This window comes from Solenopsis invicta, chromosome 3, assembly GCF_016802725.1.
Source record: "Solenopsis invicta isolate M01_SB chromosome 3, UNIL_Sinv_3.0, whole genome shotgun sequence".
In the NCBI taxonomy this organism is placed as follows: Eukaryota; Metazoa; Arthropoda; class Insecta; order Hymenoptera; family Formicidae; genus Solenopsis; species Solenopsis invicta.
Genome location: NC_052666.1, coordinates 18521140 through 18543963, shown reverse-complemented (window position 1 = coordinate 18543963; position 22824 = coordinate 18521140). Strand labels below are relative to the sequence as shown.

At 37.5% G+C, this 22824-nt stretch overlaps 6 protein-coding genes across 12 annotated transcripts; 3 read left to right on the top strand and 3 right to left on the bottom strand.

The window, feature by feature from the left end:
• Positions 1–571: 571 nt before the first annotated feature.
• Positions 572–4002, top strand: LOC105193047 (protein ILRUN). The gene is made up of 3 exons (XM_011157371.2): positions 572–1014; positions 1751–2097; positions 2457–4002. The coding sequence occupies exons 1-3, from the start codon at positions 857–859 to the stop codon at positions 2558–2560; spliced, it is 609 nt and encodes a 202-aa protein (XP_011155673.1). The 5' UTR covers positions 572–856; the 3' UTR covers positions 2561–4002.
• Positions 3497–5846, bottom strand: LOC105199842 (thymidylate synthase). The gene is made up of 4 exons (XM_011167110.3): positions 5258–5846; positions 4382–4645; positions 4026–4288; positions 3497–3953 (listed from the first exon to the last, which is right to left on the bottom strand). The coding sequence occupies exons 1-4, from the start codon at positions 5466–5468 to the stop codon at positions 3744–3746; spliced, it is 948 nt and encodes a 315-aa protein (XP_011165412.1). The 5' UTR covers positions 5469–5846; the 3' UTR covers positions 3497–3743.
• Positions 5847–6372: 526 nt separating this feature from the next.
• Positions 6373–11300, bottom strand: LOC105199843 (transmembrane protein 184C). Of its 4 annotated transcripts, XM_011167112.3 has the most exons (8): positions 10772–10920; positions 10565–10695; positions 9897–10207; positions 9072–9108; positions 8719–8996; positions 8202–8408; positions 7917–8132; positions 7488–7788 (listed from the first exon to the last, which is right to left on the bottom strand). In XM_011167112.3, exons 3-8 carry the CDS (start codon positions 10142–10144, stop codon positions 7488–7490), a joined length of 1287 nt encoding a protein of 428 aa, XP_011165414.1. In that variant the 5' UTR covers positions 10145–10207; positions 10565–10695; positions 10772–10920. The 4 variants fall into 4 exon arrangements, with proteins under 4 accessions (XP_039302936.1, XP_011165414.1, XP_011165415.1 ...); XM_011167113.3 differs by lacking the exons at positions 10565–10695; positions 10772–10920 and adding an exon at positions 11083–11300; XM_011167111.3 differs by lacking the exon at positions 10565–10695 and having other exon boundaries at positions 10772–10925.
• On the top strand, positions 11078–17123 carry LOC105199844 (zinc finger protein 271). Of its 4 annotated transcripts, none has more exons than XM_026139027.2 (8): positions 11078–11228; positions 12935–13266; positions 13324–13866; positions 13948–14104; positions 14178–14411; positions 14492–14634; positions 15789–16444; positions 16527–17123. In XM_026139027.2, the coding sequence occupies exons 2-8, from the start codon at positions 13021–13023 to the stop codon at positions 16543–16545; spliced, it is 1998 nt and encodes a 665-aa protein (XP_025994812.1). In that variant the 5' UTR covers positions 11078–11228; positions 12935–13020; the 3' UTR covers positions 16546–17123. The 4 variants fall into 4 exon arrangements, with proteins under 4 accessions (XP_025994812.1, XP_039302935.1, XP_025994813.1 ...); XM_039447001.1 differs by having other exon boundaries at positions 11087–11224; XM_026139028.2 differs by lacking the exon at positions 11078–11228 and adding an exon at positions 11648–11790 and having other exon boundaries at positions 13345–13866.
• LOC105193046 (Bardet-Biedl syndrome 7 protein homolog) lies at positions 17086–20894 on the bottom strand. The gene is made up of 13 exons (XM_026139025.2): positions 20533–20894; positions 20049–20247; positions 19782–19950; positions 19388–19464; positions 19071–19323; positions 18734–18999; positions 18459–18648; positions 18286–18366; positions 18079–18219; positions 17886–18007; positions 17717–17826; positions 17365–17644; positions 17086–17302 (listed from the first exon to the last, which is right to left on the bottom strand). Exons 1-13 carry the CDS (start codon positions 20675–20677, stop codon positions 17173–17175), a joined length of 2163 nt encoding a protein of 720 aa, XP_025994810.2. The 5' UTR covers positions 20678–20894; the 3' UTR covers positions 17086–17172.
• A 373-nt stretch (positions 20895–21267) lies between these two features.
• On the top strand, positions 21268–22631 carry LOC105193045 (anaphase-promoting complex subunit 10). Its single transcript, XM_011157368.3, has 3 exons — positions 21268–21503; positions 21623–21875; positions 21948–22631. The coding sequence occupies exons 1-3, from the start codon at positions 21479–21481 to the stop codon at positions 22237–22239; spliced, it is 570 nt and encodes a 189-aa protein (XP_011155670.1). The 5' UTR covers positions 21268–21478; the 3' UTR covers positions 22240–22631.
• Positions 22632–22824: the final 193 nt, after the last annotated feature.

Below are 22824 nucleotides of genomic sequence, written 5' to 3'. Positions count from 1 at the left end.
CTATAATTTCTACTTTAAATTTTTTTCTACTTTATAAGATTTCATATAAGAATTAAATTATCAGTTAAATTAGAATGAGAAATTTTAGAACTCTTAAAATATTAAAAAATTCATATATATGAAAAATTTTAGAAAAGATGTAGACTTTCTCAACATTTCTGAAAATTTTTAATTCGTATAAAAAATTTGAGAAATTTTTCAAAAAGTTATCCAAAAGTTTTGAAAAATTCTGAGGATTTTCTTATTTTCAAAAAAATATAAGTATAAAAAGTATCTCAATCTTAAATATACGAACATATAAAATTAGACCAAAAATATCACCTCTTTGAAAATATCTAAACTGGATCACGATGCTAGAAATCGGTCCGAGAGCTCAAACAGAGAGAGAATTAACCAATCACACAAGTTAGTTAGTTGAATCGTTTGAATGTGATTCATCAATTTCTTCTCGGTCCAAGATCTAAGATCGATTTCTAGCGTTATGAATGTAAAGCTTTGAACTCAGCAGGGAACCCTTAAGTTAGCCGAGAAGGAAGGAAGATAGACGAAAAGTGCAATAGCCCTACTGGCCTGTATTTCCTCTGCGAAATTGGGAGAGGGGGAGCGCCCTGTCGTAAGACTCCAGAATTTTTGACGGCGCTGGATCGGGTATCGTGGATATGTACATTGCACAGTACGGACACGGGCTGAGTGTCGCTCGGAAGAATGACATTTAAAATCCGTGACTGAGAGTACGACGACGGCGACGAAAACGAGGAAGGAGAGCGAACGGGATTGAAAAGTACGTTGACAGTTTTGACAGGCCCCGTCACATGGGGCATTGAGTTCAGCGAGGGCCGTTCGAGAAGCAACGACCATGGATCTCAACAATGATCTGGACCAACATTTGCTGCACCAGTTCAGCTGCCTGGGCACCACGGACAAGGATGACCTGGTGAAACAGCTGCAGAAGCTGCTAGCGGACAGCCATCTGAACGAGACCACCGCCACGTTCTTCCTTGACATGAACAATTGGTAAACGACGTTCCCCCCTCGTCAGGACGCCTCTCTCGCCGTCCGTGTACGCTGCCCACGCACATAACCTTGCATCGCCATGTTTACCGTGACCCCCCGCAGGGGTATTGTTCCGTTTGGAAGGCTCCTTTTCTTTTTTTCTTCCGATTCGATAATGTGCAATAATGCGCAATAACGTACCATTTTTCCCTCCACTTATCTATTTCTTCTCTTTAAGATGCCATTGTCTCGTTTTAAATCTGTTCCAAAATATTACCTGTTTTATTCCTGTTTCAGGAATAAAAACTAAATTGTTTACATTACATCAATGGAGCTTGTGGCATGTTCTTTAATCTGCAATTTAATTGGAACGTACATATGCTTTTGTCTTTTTGAAGACAAAGAGATGAAAGGCCATTTAAATAAAATGCTTTTAGCTGGACTAAAAAGAGAATGCATTTCAATAATAATCAATGACATTGACAGTTGGACAGTGAAATCTTAATTAACATTTAAACTAATCATTGATTTAAAAAAATTGAAAAATATGTAGATTTATTACTCCTTTATTATTCCAGCTGTCAATAGAAAACTATTACAGAATAATTTATGCTTTATTTATATCTAAAATAAAAAAACCTTTTATTTGTAAATAACATACATGCGAGTTTCAATAATTGCTTAAATTCACAAATAGAAGTCTCTTTTATTTGAGTATGTGTTAGACACATTGTAATATATAAAATTTCCCTTCCAGGAATCTGCAAGCGGCAATTTGCAGTTACATTGATTATGGAAGTCCCTTCAACACTCCGTGTATGACATTGATATGCGACAGTACAATCGGCGAGGGAGAGGCTGTACCGCCTAACACGAACTTTCAGAAGTCGTGGCGTGTGCAGAACAGCGGTAACGAGCCTTGGCCCAGTGGTATCCAACTGCAGCAGTCCAGTGGAGTGCATATGGGCTGCGTGCGGATACCTGTTCCACCGTTGGCCCCCAAGGAAACCACTGAGTTGAGTGTAACATTGAAGAGTCCAGCTGAAACCGGTGTTCATCAAAGTAAATGGAGAATGACTACGACCAATGGTTCTTATTTTGGGGGTACGTTATGATTTCTGATGCAGTATTTCCACACACGACGTAGAGAAAAAGTTAACGAATTTAATATGTAATATGAAAAAAATGTTTTGCTAACATGATTTTTTTTATTTTTTATAATTAATATTGCGATATAAAATTATTAATTATATATTAATATATTAATTGAGATGTGCACACAGCTTGCTATCTACATTTACTTATCTCGTTGATATCTTGAACTGATAACATTAAGCAACATATCATTGTTTGTCTTTCTTTAGATTTCTATAATAAAACTCGTCGATCCTTTTTTTAGAATGCTCTAATCTATTTGATTCTATCATAAACCACACAAAAATATCTGTATCTTTCTTTTGTAGATGTTATCTGGGTGATCATAACGGTGAATGAATGCGGCACATTGGCGGTTACTCAACAGTTGCATCAGTTAAGTACGCAGTCCAATGATGTACAAATGTCCTAGCCTTTGACGTACAAAAGTCTCCCCTAAAAAAGATTTGTGGAACGTTGTACAAGACATCTCTTGCGGATCATTGTAAGAATCGACAATTATTTCTAAATTTTGTATAGATCGCTTTTTTCATAACGGAGCTTTTTACCGCTCCTACACCTCATAAAAAATTGCTGTGTAGCAGATATAATTACATTAATAAAAATTGCAATAGATTTGGCTATACTCTTATCCTGAATTAAAATATTAATAGGAGAGACGCAGAGCTACAGTTAATATAAAATGCATTTTATAAACAAAAATGTATTTCCGATAAAAATTTTATTTAAATTTGTGTTAGAGATAATTCTTTATTTACAATGCAGGAACGATCATTTCCAGCGTTTGTTCTTATTGATTTATATAAAATATAACGAATTTATACATTATACATAGAATTTCATAATTTTGTTATACTTATAGAAGCTGCTTGCGTAAGGCCTTTTATGATCGTCCATGCTTGTCGATCACACGTAATCGACCGAAAAAAAATTAAATTTATGTAATTAAAGATGTATAGCGATTGGAATAAAGAGCGCATGCGATGATTTTTATTGGAATATGGATGTGAATTGTGATAGATTTGCATGGATCATGGATGCGATGTGGGTGTTGAAAGATATTGATATATACTTAAGATACAGATTTATTGAAACTATAATTTTTCTTAGAAAGTGAAGTTTAGTTAAATATACATATACACACACACACACACACACACACACGCGCGCGCGCATATATATATATATATATATATATATATATATATATATATTCAAGCATAGATGTATATGCGTATATAAGACTTTACTTACGGTATATATATAGCTAGGGGATTACGATATAAAATATATTCGTCACTTATCATCTCAGCCCGAACGTAAAGAGAAATCGAACTATTAGAGGTAATTTTTTTACGTCTCTCTGAAATCGAAAAATATTATAATTGAAAGTACTATCATTTAATTGGTGTATCTGAAATACTGATCGTAAATACTAGTTCGTAGAAAGACTAGTTCTTAGCACATTGGTTTATTAGTTAAGTACATTAAACTCGATATTGCCTCGTTAATTCCACGAATGTTACGAGAGCAAAATTGTAAATTTTACATAGATCTTTCAGAGGATTAAGCTTATTCGAGTGAGATAATAGAGCTCAGACGGCCATTTTCATGTAGAGTTTGGCGTATGGCTTGTAATCTATCAATTCGAAATCTTCGGCAATGAAATCGTCGATATCTTTGATCTCTCTGACTATCTTTAATTTTGGAAACTCGCGCGGTTCGCGTTTCACCTGTTCCTCAAGGGCGCTTATATGATTGACGTAGACATGGCAGTCTCCCATTGTATGTACAAATTCTCCTGGCTGAAAAATAAAAGGAAATAAAAAATAAAACCAAGACTCGTCTGTGAAATTTGTGAGTGAATTGATCATCACCTTTAATCCTGTAACATGAGCGATCATGTAAGTCAGCAGAGAATACGATGCTATATTAAATGGCACTCCCAAACCCATATCCGCGCTTCTTTGATAAAGCTGAGCGGACAATTCTCCGTTATTTACGTAAAACTGTACGAATGTGTGGCACGGTGGCAACGCCATTTTTGGAATATCAACCGGATTCCAAGCCGACATTATAATACGTCTATCCTCTGGAGAATGCTTCACTTTGTGGATAACTTCTTTTAACTGATCTATTCCTAAAATAAGTAAAATTTCAATTTTTAATTGCACCTTTGATTTCTAATAAGAAGACTAATGATTTGTTTAAAGATTATTTTTATCAAAATTACCTTGTCTTGTATAATCTGTGTGCATGTCTTTGTATTCGGCGCCAAAATGTCGCCATTGAAAACCATAGACAGGCCCCAAATCACCCTCTTCTCGGTTGGTGAAGCCGTAAGAGTCCAGAAAAGCCCGCGAACCATTCTCATCCCAAATGTGAATACCCTTGTCTGTTAATTCCTTAGAATTTGTCGATCCTTTGATAAACCACAGCAGTTCCTCAACCACCGCTCGCCAAAATACTCTCTTAGTTGTCAGTAATGGGAAAACACCTGTAAACAGTACGTAAAATGTTAGTGGTATACTAGTCACTAGCTTGTCATCAGGATCAAAAAGAAAATTATGACAAGTTGACATGATAAGCTTGTATTTTATAAGCTAGCAGACAAATTCTATCTGGTTTTCTCAGTCAATCGTATTCAGATTCCATTAATGCCTTTCTACAATAGCCTAAATGTAATTATAAGTAGTTGCATTGTAAAGCTCAGTTATATGTCCATTTTTATCAACATAAATTAACTTTAATCTCGAGTTTTCTCATTTTGAGAAATAGAACAAGATAAAAAGAAAGTTAATGGACGTACATCTTATAACCACTTGCAACTATTATAAAATAGCCTTTATATTTTTCTTGGCATTTTTAAGCTCATAAATTAATTTGTAAAAGATACTTTATGAGGGATTTATAAATGCAACTGCTTTATGCCTAAAAATTATAGTCAATCATCTTTATTTTCTCAAATAGATCTAATAATATATCTTAGGTGAAACTACCCTTGAAAAAAAGTTTGATAGTTGCCACCAAATGTCGAGTGAAATGTCAATTAAATTCTTATATTAAATTTTTGGCTATTATCAAACTCTTTCTTCAGCGTATAATATACCATCTCGTAAGCTGAAACGCATTTGCGCGCCGAAGATGGAATAGGTATCGACGCCAGTACGATTGCCTCTCTTCGCTCCAGTCTTAATAACCTTTTCGATAAGTCGTAGATACTGATACTCCTCGTGCTCTTCTGTCTTCAGCTTTTCGTCCGTTTTATGTTCCATGTCTTGCGTCGTGCCTCGCAATGATCCTTCGACGCCGTTCGACATCTCCTTACCGTGTATATCGTATTACAATAATACCCGAACTATGCAAGATACGACCGAATAAAAAATCGATCTAGGCAGTGCGATGGAAAGCCGTATCACGGAATTACATTTAAATTTGACACATATCTTCTTTGAGATATTTTAGCCAACTCAGCCGAATCGATCGACGGTTATATGCGGCCAAGCGCGGGAAAACGCAGATACATGTAACACGTGACTCTTCCCATTGGTTTCTAGCTCCAAAGAAAAAGAAAGAGATCGCAGATTAGCATGATGTATATAAACTTTCATAAACAAAATTTTATATATTGTGATATATTAAATTATATGCAAAACCGTAAAAAAAGCTCTATCTTGCATTACTTTTTCATGACAATAATTCACTTTTGTAATAATAGAAAGAGGAAATAAAATTATAAAAGATAGAAAGAGAAAATAAAATTATAAAATATTAATTTAAATCATAAATATTTTGTAACGTGTTTCATAATACTTTTAATGACAAAGGAAAGAGAATTAATTTTGTATCTTCCATTTAATGCAATTTAATAATATAAAATGCCATTCTCCCCCTCTCTCTCTCTCTCTTTTACAGGAATTTAAAAATACTTTAAAAAATAATAATTTAAACATTACAAAGTTTCTTAGAGTTTAGGTACAAATCGAACGAACAAATAGCAAATACCAAATCGATTTCATGTTACAATCGTACATGAGCTAACTATCGTACAACAGAATCTTATTGTTCAAAACACTGTATCTTGGTTGCATATCACATTGTCATAGTTCACACAGTGTCAATTCGTATTTAATACTTACCGGTTATATGTTATATTAGGCAAATACGTGTTGATCTTGATGTATCTCAGACTTTTTTTAAAGGAAAAACATTCTAAAATTTGAATTTTTTGGGGATTAATGCAAACGTACACAGCCTTTATTTCCGATATCATGTAATCATAAAATAAATTTAAATTCATATACAGAGTGCGATATACACATTTGCGTGTGTACATATTAAGCGAGAAAGAATAAGAATTAAATACGGAAAGAAGATATCTTGAGGCGCCTGATATCCGGACGGCTCGTTTTTTGTGGCCTTCGTTAGATACATTAAGAGTACGTTCTATTTAATGCTTGAAACATTCGTAAACATCATTTATCTTTGTTTAATAGTTGATAAACAATGATAAAATGATTTCAAAAGTGTTATGAGCGTTAAGTGGAACACACCCCCAGAGGAAAGAAAAAAAAATGATGTATTTGTCGGACGTGTAATAAAATGTATGACGCGTTGGTCGTTCGAGGTATGTACAAATATCATACCGGGATCACATTTCTCTTTCTACGTATACGTATATATAAATGTATGTACATCATATTTATTTGGTACTATCATTTGGTAACATAAAGTGCACGAGTGTCATTCGCAAAGTAAGAACGTAACAAGCGAATTTATGTTCCTCACAAAATTCATCATTCACATCGTATCAAATTTCTTAAGTCGTAAATCGCGCCGTGCGGGATATCCCGAGACCATCGGATGGTAGCTTTAGCTTTAGAGATTCTTTAACCAATTCAAAGTCAACATCTCAATAGAGAAAATGGACGAGATCTCACATATTTGAATTTAAAATTAAATTCTCAATTTAAATGTAGAAATATAATTTACACTTAAAAACAAAAATGTTAAATACAACAATTATACACTAATTTTTAAAGATTGTTTTTCGATATTCTCGAATTTGATGGAAAATTAGTTGATAGAAAATTATCTCCAAATCAGAATGATTCAAGAATCATCAAGTGGTTCCGGGTACCGCGTATAAATATTCTCGTCTCGACGCGATATGTGTTTGTTGTGGTAAGTGATCATGATGATTTGTACAGTTGTACGCCGTTGTAAAATTATATACTTTTATCCCACCTTCGCTTTGAGTTAATACTAAGGAGCGATATTCACTAAAGTACGCTAGTTTCGCGTAGATCCGAGTATCGTTCTTAGGCTGATGGATTTGGCTACGTGTTGATGGCGTTGTTGCTATCCAGCGCGTTCACGGCCGCCTCCTCGGATTCTCCGACGGATGGATTATTGTTCAGTCCTGCCTCGGTGTTATAGCTCGAGAACGAGCAGGCGGGTGCGCTTCTGGCTTGGCTCACCACCACCGTGGCTTCGGGTAAGAGCGACGTACGCTCCGTCGCGCTTCCCCAAGCTTGCTGATATGCGCCCCGCCCACGTATCCTGCGACTGAGGGACGAGCCGACGACGCCCAAGTGTTCCTTTATGTCATTATGCACATCGGAAACGTCCCACATTGCTCTATAAAGATAAACGTATATTTTACAATTTAATTTCGTTACTGATATAAATTTCTCACATTAAAAAGTATTCGCAGTTTGTTCGAAGATACCTTATAAATAATATTCATTATCAGTTGTTTTACGTACCTAAATGCGTCCCACCATGCTTGACCCTGTGCTAAATTGACAAACGGTTTATAGGAGAAGCTATAGTGATGTGCCACTGCGGCCAAAAACATCTCTATGCAAATTAGAAAATCTTGCAATTTGGACGATATATTCCTGATGTCATCAGAGTTTTCCGTATTAAAAATACTTGATATGACGTCGAAATACACCAAGAGAGCTATTAGCACTCCTTGACTGTAAAAGAGTACAATAAATATTTTTCCATCTCGTTCAAGTTACCCAACATTACAGAGCGATACTTACAAGAACGAGAAGAACACGACAGCTTTGATGCATAAAAACTTTCCGATTGGCTTCATTGGCTTCAAGGCTTCTTGATTGGCACGGTAAAAGAGTACCAGACAGTACATGGCAACAAACTGCGATAAATTGTTTAGAGCAATCATGTACGGGAAAGCCACGTCCCCCCTAAATTCACCTTCCCCATAAACTCCATTCAATTCACATATGCTATAACAGAAATATACATTTAAATGTTGCAATACACATTATTAGATGTACGATCGCTGCACCAGTCGCTGAACAATCACCAGCAAAAGATTACTTAAAAAATATTAAAAAGATAAGACTTAAAAATAATAAATTATAAATTAATTGATATTTCCTAGATCTACTTTTCATATAACTTTGATTAAAATATGATTTTTTACTTGAAAATATAATATAATTATATTGTTTATTCACTGACTGATTTACTTTCTTATTTATTCATTGACTGATGCAGTGACTCTAAATATTTTTATCAATCGCAATTTCTTACAATGATATTAAAGTCGATATAGGCCTAACAGCGGTATATTGTAAAATCCCATGCTTGCACATATGTACAAATTCTCTGCCCATCTCCCAATTAGGAAGACAGCACAGGGGAAACATATGGTGCACTTGAGGAGAGATCTCCAGTCGATGCTCCAACTGGTGGTCTGCATTTAAATAGGCCAGTAGATACATCATGAAATTGTATATTACATAAGCCTCGTAGCATTCTCTTAAGCTATCCACATATATGCTTCCTTCGGGATACACCAAACCTAACCACTATACAGATAGAAGATAACTCGTTAAATAAATGAGTAAATATTAGCATATATAAGATTTATAACTTTTTCTTACGGCATTCACTGCATAGATGGGTACCATCCATAGTATCCTGGGAAAAAAAGAAATTTTTTTTTAATACTAATTTGAAGTAATGGACATAAGGTGTTTGTAATGTAGATTAATTTTAATCTTAATTTAACTTACTTCCTAATTCTTAGAACTAGAAAAAGATAAAAAGTAAATTAAGGTTTTCTAATTTTTTCACATAAAAAATAAATCATATTTTAAGAATAAATTTACGATATAGACATTTCTAATTTTTTGTTTCAATTTTTTTGGTCATAATTTTCTTTAAACTTGAAATGTAACTTGTTCAAGCATTGGGTCTTATAGAAAAGAGAGATTTAACTAATTTAACTGCAAACAAAATATGAAAATTAGAAAAAACATATTTATAAGAGTTTAAAGAACATTTTGAAATAAAAAATATGTTTTATCATATCATTTTTGTAGAAGTTTAAAATGTTCATAAATTATACAATTCTCTTTAAATATATCATACTGAAAATGTGATAATACATGTTACTATATTTAAATCATTATAAACAATTTTTTTTCCAATTTTTTCCATTAATATCATAAAGAAAATGTTTAATAAATAAATAACCAAAATTATCGTTTTTATTAACTTAAATTTTGTTATTTATTATTTTGAAGATAGTAATGTCAAAAGCTCTTTTGTTAAAATATATATATAAATGAAATCATCTTATCATGTAATTCTCTATAGTCCACTACTTTTTTAAGTTGAAGAATCTCCTCAAACCAAGATTAAAATTAATCCACATTGACAAACGATTCAAGATTGAATCCTCAAATCTTAATGAGATAGCTCACCTTATTATATATTTCTGTAGTCTAGGTTGTGTGTAGTATATCATGTGCTGGATAATCTCATAGAAGGCAATGGGTAGCGCCAGCAAAACAAAAGCGCCACCCACCAATGCACCCTGATCCTGCTTCTTGAAGCCATTCTTGATGGAGTTGACTAGCAAAATTGGTACAAGTATAACAATAAGTAGCGCATACAGGCAGGTCAGCACAGGTAATATCCATAATCTCCAGCGTCGGCAGATCGAAGCCATCACTCTCCCCAGATGCTTCGAGTACCGTCACATCATAATTTCAAACTGCAACTGCGCCTAACTCTGAAATTATAAATAATCATTTAAGATTGGACTTTGTAACAATGACCAGAAATTACAAGTTAAAATCAAAGTTCATAGCACTTCCTATCATGTTTTGGATAAATCGTAACGAAATGTTAGCAGTGTGTCAGCAGACTGTCACTTCGTAATTATTTAAACGTTTAACACGTCATTAAATGATTATTTAATTGATGATTATATTCCATTTAAATAATCACAAAACAGCAGTTTTTATTCAATTTTTATAATTAATTTGTCATTGTAAGTCTGTTTTTCATAACTGGACTAGTGCATATTTGTACTTGAAATAAAATATATAGTTGAAGTTAACGAAAGAGAAATAGAAAGTTTTATTACAGTCCAAGTGCAGCGACACAGAACAGGTCTCGAATTTCGTTAACAGATTCTATTGTATCTCTGCTGTCATTCTATCGGAAAAATTTGCAGCAAACAGTTAACAGAATTTGTTTTCGACGAATTTGGTCGATCTGGAAGAAGAGCTAGTTAGGTTGCACCGCACCGAGGAATAAAAGATTTTCGGCCGCGAAATTACAAACAGCATACTTGTCTGAAAAGACGATACGCGCAATACTCTCACAATGTCTCTCCTTCATGGACGATTCGTTTACACATTCACTCGCCCGTAACGTCAAACTCGGCGAAAATCTCTGCGCATTACTGTGCGATGTGTGATAGAAAGAAAAAGAAGAAAGGGGAAAAGAGGAACACGGGATGAGACGTCGTGCGGCGAGGGGGGGAATGAATCAGCTGAGTGACAGCGTAGGTGTGGGGGCTTCCTCTTAACCCTTTCCAGTACGCGTCGTTCGGACTGTTCGGAGTAGTTCGGAGTACGATGCGCGCGGCGGACGACTCACCGTTTTGCAGCGACGTCGACGAATCGACGTCTCGTCGTCGGCGGCCGAGTGCGGCGGGCGTCACCGGCCGGGGTAGCACAACCACACCGGCCCGATTGCGGCCGTGCCGAAACGTCGTGCAGTCACACACACGCACCTTGCCGTGGGTATGCTAATCTGACATTTTGCGATACTTTGCACGGCCATCGGAAACCGGAAGATCGCGGCTCCCCTCTCCCTTGTTCCCTCGCCACCTCCTTACCACCCGACGTCCAGCATAACGCGATCAGTGTCGCCAAAGTACGGACGAGAAATGTCTCTCGCGGAGACGCCGCGTCGGGAGACAAAGGGAGATTGAAGCCACCAGGATCGGCGGGGAGATCCAGCGCGTCGTCGCGTCGCTCGCGGGCGCGAAGCGTAGAACGCAAGGGACGGGAAATCGGGTCGTTTTCACTCGGGAGAGCGGAACGTAGCGTGGAAGAAGCGTCGCCCTTCGACGGTGTCGACGGTCTTCCTAGAGTCTTCCGTCGTCGCGACGCGCGCACGTTGGTGCTCGCTATGCGCCGACGGCGCGGGAGGGGTACTTCCGGTCTAATGGCGTCAGGAGCTAAGCACTGTTGTCACATTTTGCTCTACAGTGTTTCAATATTTCGCTTTGTTTATGTCGCCCGTGGTTCGCACGGCAAAGACGAGGAGCCCGGCCGGGCTCGCGCGTTACGTTAAACGGAGGTAAGAACGACCGTATCTTTTCGCGTCGCGGCTTCGTCGAGGCACGGCTCGAAATGATTTTCCGTGCGGTTCGGGTGCAGTGACCTTGGTCCCGCTGTCAGTCCCCGAGGCACGCATCCCCCGCCAAATTCAAACACCTTCGGCGCACCCTCCGTGACTCTATTTTCGCGGCGTTCGTGGTCCAGATTTGTTTGTGCAGTTTGTTTTTTTTTCTCAGTAATTTTTTTCTTCTCATTTCGTTGTTTCATTCGGAATGAAAGCACTGTAAGGAAAAAACCATGTTATCTCGATAGACGTCTGGTGTTTGATAAGAAAGGACATTGTTCGATCTTATTAGCACTCGTTTTTCTCGTTATTATCTCGTTAATCTCGACGATCTCTTAATACTAACAAGAATCTTCTTGATGATGAGTGTTTGAAAAATAGTTTTTATCTGTAGATCATTAAATAATATGCTTTTGTATATGAGAAGTAGTGTGTAGACTTTCTCTCTCCACTTAAAAGTTCTTTTCTGCTGTTATCATGTGTCTATAAAACATATAAAGAATTACTTGAAATTTATACAGTGATAAAAATATTAATGAATAGTTGAAGGTTTCGTGTAAATTTTTGTGGTGTTATTGTTAAGGACCAGGTACTGATAACGCTTATTATTCTAACAGTTTTATTAGAAACAGATTCCATTGTGGTGGTCAATAATAATATTTCAATTAATTTGTAAAATGTAGATTTTTTTGTAGATTCAAACAAAAATTATCAGTGAAAAATCAATGAGTAATTGAACACTTATATCTACTGGAATTAATTATTCTGTTTTAACTTTGAACTGTTTTTAATTGCAGTCCAAAGACTTTGATCTTTTCAACTTTTTTGCACGACAATAAAAAAATCAATGAGTAGTCACATTCTTGTGTATACTGAAATTAATTTTTGATTTTAGTTTTGAAGTATTTTTAATGACATCAAAGAAATTTTTTTTTTTTCACTTTTCTGACAGGATAATGAAAAGATCAATGAATAATTGAATATTTGTACATATATACTAAAATTAATTAATCTATTTTAGTTTAAAACTATTTTTAATTACATAGAGTTCAAAGGAAATTGATTTGTTACGCTCTCAACTCTTTTGTATGATCCATAGATTTGGCACCTGTAGATTAGCAAAAGCTCACAAAGGACAGTTATTTAAAGGACAGTTACTAGTCGTTGCATCCAGAATACTCAGTGATGGAAGTTACAACGGAGGAGGCACAGGCTGTGCTGCTAGAAGGAATGGAGGGCGCCCAGTACATCACCATACAGAGGGCCGACGGCGAATCCCTGAGCAAGGGAGTACCGCTGTTGACTCTGAATGGCGAACTAATCCCAGAGGGCATGGTGGTGGACATGATCAGCGCTGGCGTTGGCACGGATTATGGCACGGGCACACAGTACTACGAGGCGGACGACCTATTGCCACACGAACTAACAGAGGTTGTAATATGCTACCTTAATACCGAGAATGACTGTATATTTATACCTTGCGCGTAGAATGTGAATTGTGTGATGCAGGAGGACCGTAGACTGGCCGCGGCCTTGGTCGCGGTACAGTTGCATCAACAGCAGAAGCAGCAACTCCACATCCAGTCGCAGCACGAGGACTCGACTCTACCGGACGTTTCGCATCTCGAGACCCTGGCGCCGGTAAATTCGTACTCCATTCAAGCGGTGCCAGAACCGAACAACGCTCCGTCCGTCTATCCACCTCTGCAACCCTTCAAAAGGATCACGCAGAGCGTAAAGCAGGAGTTTATCAACGTTAAAAGCGAATATGACGTTGAGGTTTCCACGGAGAGTAGTGAGGATGCTGCGTCGGCGTCCGGACCTAAGAGAACTCTACCGCATAAGAAGAGGATACCTCGTAAGCTGAAGCAACAGCAGACGAAGAAAAACGCGGCGCGGAAAGACAATAGCAAATCGAATCAAGAGAATACGGCGATCGAATCGGCTAGCGAGGCTCAGACTAACGTCTTCAAGTGTGAATTGTGTAGTTCCAAGTTTAGCAGTCAGTTGAAGTTCTTTGAACACTTAAAGGTATATTTTTACATTGCCGACAGCAGCTAGGCTCTTTTAATACATATATACTTTTATAAAATAATTGAATAATTTTAACAGGTGCATTATGAACCGGTAAAACAAGAGACGCGAATAGCTCAAGCGACAAATACTAATATCTCGATATCTGTGCCGGAAACAGTACACAGTTTAGAAAATACAGTGATGGAAGAATTTAGTGAACCTGAAGACCTCATGGAGGGTATTCGAAACGTTGGTAAGAACAAAGACGGTTTCAACGATTTAAAAATGCGATACAAGCAACTGTATCTGATTCTTTCCACTTACAGTTGAAGAAACTGCTGGCGCGCGTATTGATGACGATACGGATTCTTCGTTACCTAACACGAACAACGAACCGACTATATGGGCCATCACCGGCGTTACGGAGGAAGTGCAACAGAGGGACCAACAAATAAGACCACCGGCCGTTAGCGAGGATAAAAGCCCCAATGAGAAGGCAAAGACTGACAACATTCCACAAACGTCCAAAAAAAAGAAATCATCGAAAACGCGCAAGTCAAGTTCGTATAATTTTGTTTCTCCTTTTTGAAAGTTTCTGGACGCGTCAAAGAGAGATTTATGGAATGGCATTTTCTTGCAGGTGACGAATTAACGTGTACTCAGTGCAATCGTTCATTCCACCATAAGAATAGTTTAGTTTACCATATGCGATCTCACAGCGGAGAACGGCCACACCAGTGCGATGTCTGTAGTAAACGTTTCTTTGCTGCTAGCGCATTGAAGGTAAGCACCGATGTATCGTTCACTAAGGAGTACAATTTAATTTTATTAATAATGTGACCGTGTTCCAATATTTATTGTCAGTACTAAAAATTTAAAGTATGTACGTTAATTATAGATTTTCGATATTAACAGTGAATATTGGAACATAGTTAATGATGATTAACCCTGAAATGCCACTCATACACATTTTCTTACATTAGCGCTATTTTAAAAATTTACTCACATAATTAAGGCTCCTGACTCCTCAGCCGAGAACTCCGTGTTGACGGTAGCGACATTTCGTCGCGGACAAAATTAGAACTAATACACGTGAAACGTGACAGATTGACGATGAAATGTTATCGTGCATGTCATTTTGTTATTATGTGTTTCATTATAAAAACATGACTTTTCTCGTATTTACCAAATTCGTAAAAATGGACCGCGAGTAAAGTTTCTTTGAATTTTATACATAAAAGTACATTTTTCACTCCTTTTAATAGCTATCCGTGTGTTTTCCTGTCTGAATAGACGTCACTTTACGTGCTTTTTACGACTATTTACTGACTGCTAGGCGAAAAAAGGATAGTCGTGACCGATATTTAGAAGTGTTTTAAAGCCATCTGATTAGTCTGTTTTATCCAAATTGGCATTATTTAGAAATGACACGTCGGACAAAATTATGTGCCCATGTGTCTTCCTGTTTCAATTGCTTCACTTTACATGCTTTTTACAACTATTTACTGATTGTTAGGCGGAAAAAGGATAGTCGTGACCGATATTTAGAAGTGTTTTAAAGTCATCTGCTTAGTTTGTTTTATCCAAATTGGCTTTATTTACAAATGGCATGTCGGACAAAATTACGTGTCATTTCACGCAATTTTTCGCTTCTGACGTCACGACTCCAATATGGCCGCGGCGAGTACTCAGGAGCCTTAAGAATTTTTTATATCCTTTTTCTGCTTTATGAATTGCAAGGTGTTAACATAACTAAAAAAAAACACTATTTTAATGTAAAAAATATTACATGTTATTTTAGACAATCAGAATTGTAATACAAATTGTACTGAAATTTAATTAGTTGGTTGAAAATTTGTACATAATAGCACTTCAGGGTTTATTTTAATTTTAATTTTATTAATATAAAACTAATAATAATATTAACTGACGAACAGGTGCACAAAAGACTTCACAGCGGCGATAAACCGTACAAATGCGAGGAATGCGGGCGAAACTTTCGACAATGGGGCGATTTAAAGTATCACTTGACGAGCATCCATTCGGAGCACAAACAGTATCAGTGCGAATATTGCGCCAAGGAGTTTGCCCGAAAATACTCACTAATCGTGCACAGGCGTATCCACACTGGCGAGAAGAACTACCGCTGCGAGTACTGTAACAAGACGTTCCGCGCGAGCAGTTACTTGCAAAATCATCGTCGCATACACACTGGCGAAAAGCCGCATCCGTGCATGGTGTGTGGCAAGCCATTCCGAGTGCGAAGTGACATGAAGAGACATATGCATACGCACTCCCGAACGAAAACGAATGACAAGCAGTCGTTGAATAGAATACTGACAGGAAAAAATGCGGAAGAGACGGAGGGCGACAAAAAAGCGCAGGCAAAAACGATTCAGGATCTTGTGAGAAATCTGAAACTGGAGGTCGAAGCGACGACGGGCGTTGTGGAGATTGTCCCTCCGGATGATAATCCGGAGAGCATTTTGCCGCATACGGGTGCACAAAACTTGGAATACACCGTGACATCTACGGCGGATACTGTAAATGCGGACAGAGATCCTCTTGAAGCGGTTGTGCGAACGACTGATATGTAAGTAGAATCATAGAACATTTCGATTAAAACTCGATTGATAGTAAAAGATTTTTTCAATTAATCTGTTGTTGTTTTGCAGGCAATATTTTTTTATGTAACCTTGAACGTCTTGAAAGAAGAACAAATATTTGACTGCACCAAGATTGATTGTGGAATATTGACACTCAAACGGTCTGTAAAGGTTTACATGTTGAAATTACTTTTAATAATCATGAAATTTATTTTTAATCGAATTGAACATATTTGAAGCGATAAAATTCTTATATGTATAATTTTATAAGTATTTTAAGATTTAAAGATTAATGTTTATTCAAAAGCAAATTGGAGACAAATATCAGTTTAAGATTGATTTGACAAATTGCGTTAACACTGCCTATAAATAATACGTAACAATGATACTTTCCAGTTTTTAAAAAGAAGCAAATGATACGTGTGAGATCGAATAGAAAAAGAGAAAACTAGACTGTTTTAATTTGCAACAGCCCCAATGATTAATGAAGAAAAAAAATATATATAAATACATGTACGCGCATTATACTGTAATTAACACTAACCGTAATTGTACATTTTCAAATCTAGGATTGTACAATTGTGTAATTGTACATTTAGCGATTTATATATATATATACATATACATATTGTGAATCAACGTTAAAAAATATATTTTTTACTTGAACATGTTTATAGAAATACATTGGTCCACTTCATTCGCAATCTCCGAACGTTTAAATAGCAGCGGGTATTAGAGACGGTCCGCTTACGTCGGTTTTACCGGTAAAAATGTGCAAAATAGTAGCCAAGTCCCTAGATTCAAGGACATCTTTGAGTTTCACTGTAGCCTCTTTGCCACTGATCCTATTACACGAACGGTATTATTAGAATTAGATCATGATAAAAGTCCTTTCCAGTATCTTTACCTTCGAGATCGCTTTGCTCGTTCCCAATCTACGTATAAGTCGGTGACGATAGCGTGCAGCCTGTTCAGAATCTCCGGATCCTTCGCCATGAGCGATCTGATCTCTGTCTCCTTTTCTAACAACTCTTGATACTCGGTACACAAATTCTCTTTTGGATTAGACTGAAGCTCTAACTCCTCGAGAGCGTCTAGAATCTTTATCTTTTGAATTAAATCGTAGGCTGCGTTTAATCGCGGGAGAATTAACTCCAAGACTCTAGATATGCTCCCTTCCGCTACCTCTGCAGGAAGATTTACATTTGCGATTTTGTTTTGCGACTTCGAAGAGAAATTTTATGATTATTAACAATTACCACAAAATACGTCTAGTTTTATCTTTCGTTTCGTCGCTTCCTTCGTCAAGATGTCTCTGAGAATTATGATGCTAGATATGTTTTCGCCGAGAAAAAGCGCACTACCTTTCCTACGATTTACCAAAAGTTTAGTAATGAATATAGACTTGATTTTATGTTGTAAACTCACTTATATTTGCATTTGAGGATTGTTCCGATGAAGGACGAGACGTATACTAAAACAGCTTCACCCTCGTGAACATGAGGCCTTTCGGGTACGTCTGGTAATGCTAAAGACAGCCACGCGTGCATCTAGAAGAGAGATGCAAGAAAAACATGGAAAACCACGTTTTTCGCGAAGTTTAATAGATAAAGAAGCGTACCTCAGCAATAGTAAAATTGCCGTTTAATTTCAATTCGTTAAATGGACCGTTGGACGCAGTATTATCATCCTCGTGTTGTCTGACATGTAGAGATAAGGCGTAAATAGGAACTGAGATTTTACGGCAGCGCTTCGGCTGTACCTAAGAATCATTATAGATGTTAACAGTGTAAATACACATCTAGGATTCGAAAAGCGTGTAGAATACCTGGGATGTCACGTAGACTTGCAAGGTGCCCGGCTGACCCTCGATGGACCTCAGTCGTATTTCTAGACGGTTCGTATTGATCTGTTTACAAATGATTTCTCGTGATGCTCGTATTTTCAGAATATGATTAAATTTCAAAAGAATTTTATCATTCCAGAAAATCGTATTTATACTTGGCATCGATAAGTAGCAAGGACAAAATTGCCCTCTTTAGGATCGCAAGCGGACAAGCTGACCACCGCGCTATTGTTCTCCGTCTCCAGTAAGTTGATGGGCGTGTCGGATTGTATCAGAATATTATCGATTGATGCGTCCAGTTCCACGGACAGGGAATACGAAGCGTCTTCTTTATGCAGCACCATTCTGCGAATTGATTTCAATTGCAATTTTAATCCCGATTAATCAATCGCGTATTTGTAATGTATAGACAGTTTTATTGTGCGCTTACTTATGATTCACTGCTAGTATCGAGGGTGCCAAAGGATCTGGCATGAAATTGGCCGACTCCTTCTCCTCATTGAGCTTCTCCTGCAGTTGCTGTATCTCCAGCTTCAGTCTGGCCAATCCGACGTCACTCTGCCCTGCTTCCAGTAGACCAGGAGGACTGGTAGTCAAGCCAAACACTCTACCCGAGTAAGTCGTGACGAGAACTTCCGGATAATTGGCGACGCCGATTATCCCACCTACGACTGTACTGATGCTCTCGCCGGCGTTCTGTAATGATTCATTTTTGAATTAGTGTGATTTGATTTGACGAAAGCTTGGATACAGCCACGATCACTCACATAATGAAAACGCAAAGTGGGCGATATGTCCTCGTCGGGAAACATGTATACCTCGACGACTCCGTCTTGTCGACCGACGAGGATGTCTATACCATCCTGTAACTGATGAGTATCCAACGAAGTGATTCCCGAGCCTGTCGAAGTCAGCAGCCAGGTATTCCGAAGCGTTTTGTTGCCCTGAAGGATCAATAGTCCGACTCTACCGTCCGCAGTACCAACCAAAACGCGATCTCTCGAGTAGATCTCTCCTTCTCTAACACGAGACGAGTAATATAAAATAATCCATATGAAAGATGTGCACGAAAGAGTAATAATACCTGTATACGGAAAGCACCGTAGGAATACTCGGTAATCTTAGGACTGTTGGACTTCTTGTGCCATGTAAAACGCGCACCTGAAAAACAACGTTGCGTTAACGAATCAGATATAAAATGGAAAATAATAGCTTCATATTCGAATCTCAATTTTTACTCAGAAAAGGGTTGAGATTTAAATCCTTCTTGCAGAAAAAAAGCAAGGATGAAAAGATATCCCAGGTAAAATCGCGAAAATATTTATAGTAACTTTCGGAAATAGAGACGGAATCAAGTAATCGACCGTTGTTTCCTTAAAGGTACAACTTTAGCTAAGACCGCTATATTTCTCAATTGCAGAATCTAAAAGATGATACTTTTCAGAATCACGTTCAATGAAATCGTCGAGAAATCTTACCGCGCAATCCGCACAGGCTAGAATGGCGTACACCACGTTGCCATCCCCGGGCAAGAGCACAACATCATGCAGGGTTTCGCCGGCCAGATACGAATCGGCGTCCTTGCAGTCTTTGTATCGGTGATAAAGATCACGCGCGCACGCCGCGAGATCAGGACCAAGGACATACCTACGTGGGATATTACACAATAATTAACATTGAAACAGAATTGTGAAGCATGTGTCGTAAATTATTCATGGAATTAAGCTGAGTGTAAACGAGCTTACATCGCGGAAATCGGATCTATAAGGCTGGTATCGAACTCTAAGAACAGCTTGCCCTTTCTCGTGAATCCCTTCACGGAGCTGTTGTACGCAAGGAAAATCTTATCCCTCACCATACCTATTGAGCCACCAAGGACCATTTTCTCGATTTTTGGACCGGGCAAAGATTTAAATGATAATTGCAGCTCTCCCTTTTTCATGCCTGTTCGAGGAAGGATGATTTTGTATAATTCTCGAATATTTAGATGTCTTATAATTATTCTTCAACGGTGACATCAATATCAAAATATATTTTGAAGATATTTCGAAGAGTGCGCTATTAAAGTTTTTTTTATATTTATCATGTTATTGTTGTCAAAATAATATTAATCAATGTGTTAAATATGTTAATATTAAATAACGTTAATTATTGTATGATAGTATTTATTATTATTCATTTGTTAGGCTATTTTTGTATTGTACAAGATGTAAAAATATATATTTATACCATAAATGTGCAGCACACCGTCGTGATCGGCAACTGCGAACTTTTGCGGTTGTTTCGTCACTTCATTAGGCGGAAATATGATTGTTGTGCCACGTGAGGTGACTCCCACTGTCGCGTAATCTATCCTCGTCAGCGCTAACGTCATCGCGATCAATTGATTTTGGAACTGTGTCACCAAAGTCGATTCGACTTAAATTGCCATCGTTTATTGAATTGTTCCAAACTGTCCCATTGTCTTTTTTCGTCAAGTTCGTGAGTCTCTTAGTGCAACAAAATAGCGGCAACAACATTGAAGCGGCGGTGAGGTAAGGCCGCGATCAATTTAACCATGGCGACGCGTGGCACAACAAATCGGCTTCCCGAAATTGTAATAAAAATGGAATAAAACGTCCATCGATGAGGACACGACATTTTCTTGTCGCAATGAATTTTTTCGCGTGAATCGAAATTTAACAATCACTTGTCGCGCACGTGTGCCTGCGTGTTCGAAATAAATTCGAATTTTGAATTGATTTGAGCCTGGAATTCGAGACGTATCGATATCTCCAGCAAATTGCGAATCGCAACAAAATTTTAAACGTCCATCATGATAATGAGCATGATATGTTTCGGCGATAAATTTTCGTGTATGTAAAAAAGAAATTGCAATAATTATTGATTCCATATACGTGCATGTAATTGCAAGTTCGAAATCGAATCGAATTTCTGGTTTGAATCTGAGCATCGAGAAGTATCGATACCTCGACGAGTCGAGAGCGAACCTGGTTTTTGAAATGCGCGAGCAGGCATCAAAACTTTCGCTGAGAATTAGAAACGAGTGTTGTGATGTGTCGGGAAATCACTCGGCCTAATGTTATTTTGTATAATATTCCAGTGAGTGTTAGAAAGACGTTAGGTAGAAGAGCCGCTATTTCGGAACGACGGTTCGAAGAGGCCTAACCTAACTATGAGCAACAAGACTAATAATAACGGTAAGTGTATAGATTTCTTTGAAATTTTTTATTGCGTGTATTACACAATTGATCTAATTAATTTTTCAAGCGATAAATTGCATTGGGATATCTTGTACGTAAAAGATGTTTGTTCACAGGGGAAATAGATCCCGTACAGGAGCAGCTGACTGGCCGAGTACGAGAGGTCGGGAACTACGCGATCTGGAGCTTGTCCAGTTGTAAACCGGGATTCGGCGTGGACCAGCTTCGCGATGACATCACGGAAACGTACTGGCAATCGGACGGGCAGCTGCCTCACTTGGTGAACATACAGTTCAAGAGGAAGACGACCATTCGTGACATATGTATCTACACGGATTACAAACTGGATGAGAGCTACACTCCCAACAGGTAATGATACTCTGTGCTGCCTGGATATACTGATCATCGTCGGCTGTTATTAACGTTCTTACTGATTTTCAGGATAAGCATCAGAGCTGGGACCAACTTCAATGATCTGCAGGAGGTAGAGGTGATGGACCTGAATGAGCCAAGCGGGTGGATAGTGATTCCTATTAAGAATATTAATGATCGGCCCATTAGGACGTTTATGATTCAGATAGCGGTCATTAGCAATCATCAGAATGGCAGGGATACCCACATGAGACAGATCAAGATCCACAGCCCTGCGCAAGACATTCTTGGCCCACCAGCGCCTTACATCCCAGGACAATTTCTCACCAATGAATTTTTACGCTACGCTACTATTAGATAAGACTTGTAAATTAAACTTCCTAAATATACAGTGGCATGCAAAAGTTTCCAGCCAGTGAAATTTTGTACTCTAATTTATTAAAAAACAGCCTAATAAAATTTTCATAATTATCATTATTTTACTATATTATTTTGTTATCTATATCTTACCTGATAATTGTGACAATATTATTAGTCTGTTTTTTAATAAATTAGAGTACAAAATGTCACTGGCCAGAAACTTTTACACACCACTGTATTTAAAGACAGTATTTAAATATATATAAATATAAAATAAAATTTTATTATGATGAACATTCTTGAGAATATTCATAAACTCTTTCATTTTCAATCTCAAATATATTTTGCTCAATTTGTTTTGTCTACTTATTAGGAATAAATCGATCTATTTATTAAAGAATCTATAAATGAAAAATTATGAGACTCCCTATATATGTACACATAGTGAGATTTATATTGGCTGTATATTGGCATTTGTGTATACCTGTTACAGGAATTTGGAAAGATAGAAACTATGTATAGAAAAAATTGTAAACACGATATTGCTGGACGGCAAACTCGCGTCGTGGATCAGTCGTGATCGGTA

Bases quoted from the DNA above. Each gene is read 5' to 3' on its own strand.
- LOC105193047 (XM_011157371.2), top strand. From the start codon at position 857: ATGGATCTCAACAATGATCTGGACCAACATTTGCTGCACCAGTTCAGC. The intron at 1,015-1,750 runs GTAAACGACGTT...TTTCCCTTCCAG, and splicing joins TTCCTTGACATGAACAATTG to GAATCTGCAAGCGGCAATTT. The intron at 2,098-2,456 runs GTACGTTATGAT...TTTCTTTTGTAG, and splicing joins CAATGGTTCTTATTTTGGGG to ATGTTATCTGGGTGATCATA.
- LOC105199842 (XM_011167110.3), bottom strand. From the start codon at position 5,468: ATGTCGAACGGCGTCGAAGGATCATTGCGAGGCACGACGCAAGACATG. The intron at 4,646-5,257 runs GTATATTATACG...TACTGTTTACAG, and splicing joins GCGTTTCAGCTTACGAGATG to GTGTTTTCCCATTACTGACA. The intron at 3,954-4,025 runs GTGATGATCAAT...TTTATTTTTCAG, and splicing joins CTCATGTTACAGGATTAAAG to CCAGGAGAATTTGTACATAC.
- LOC105199843 (XM_011167113.3), bottom strand. From the start codon at position 10,144: ATGGCTTCGATCTGCCGACGCTGGAGATTATGGATATTACCTGTGCTG. The intron at 9,109-9,896 runs GTGAGCTATCTC...TTTTTTTCCCAG, and splicing joins CTACAGAAATATATAATAAG to GATACTATGGATGGTACCCA. The intron at 8,133-8,201 runs GTAAGTATCGCT...ACTCTTTTACAG, and splicing joins GTCGTGTTCTTCTCGTTCTT to TCAAGGAGTGCTAATAGCTC.
- LOC105199844 (XM_026139027.2), top strand. From the start codon at position 13,021: ATGGAAGTTACAACGGAGGAGGCACAGGCTGTGCTGCTAGAAGGAATG. The intron at 13,267-13,323 runs GTTGTAATATGC...CCTTGCGCGTAG, and splicing joins TGCCACACGAACTAACAGAG to AATGTGAATTGTGTGATGCA. The intron at 14,105-14,177 runs GTAAGAACAAAG...TTCCACTTACAG, and splicing joins GGAGGGTATTCGAAACGTTG to TTGAAGAAACTGCTGGCGCG.
- LOC105193046 (XM_026139025.2), bottom strand. From the start codon at position 20,677: ATGACGTTAGCGCTGACGAGGATAGATTACGCGACAGTGGGAGTCACC. The intron at 19,951-20,048 runs GTAAGCTCGTTT...TATCCCACGTAG, and splicing joins ATAGATCCGATTTCCGCGAT to GTATGTCCTTGGTCCTGATC. The intron at 18,649-18,733 runs GTAAGCGCACAA...ATCAATTCGCAG, and splicing joins ATACTAGCAGTGAATCATAA to AATGGTGCTGCATAAAGAAG.
- LOC105193045 (XM_011157368.3), top strand. From the start codon at position 21,479: ATGAGCAACAAGACTAATAATAACG. The intron at 21,504-21,622 runs GTAAGTGTATAG...GTTTGTTCACAG, and splicing joins CAACAAGACTAATAATAACG to GGGAAATAGATCCCGTACAG. The intron at 21,876-21,947 runs GTAATGATACTC...ACTGATTTTCAG, and splicing joins GAGAGCTACACTCCCAACAG to GATAAGCATCAGAGCTGGGA.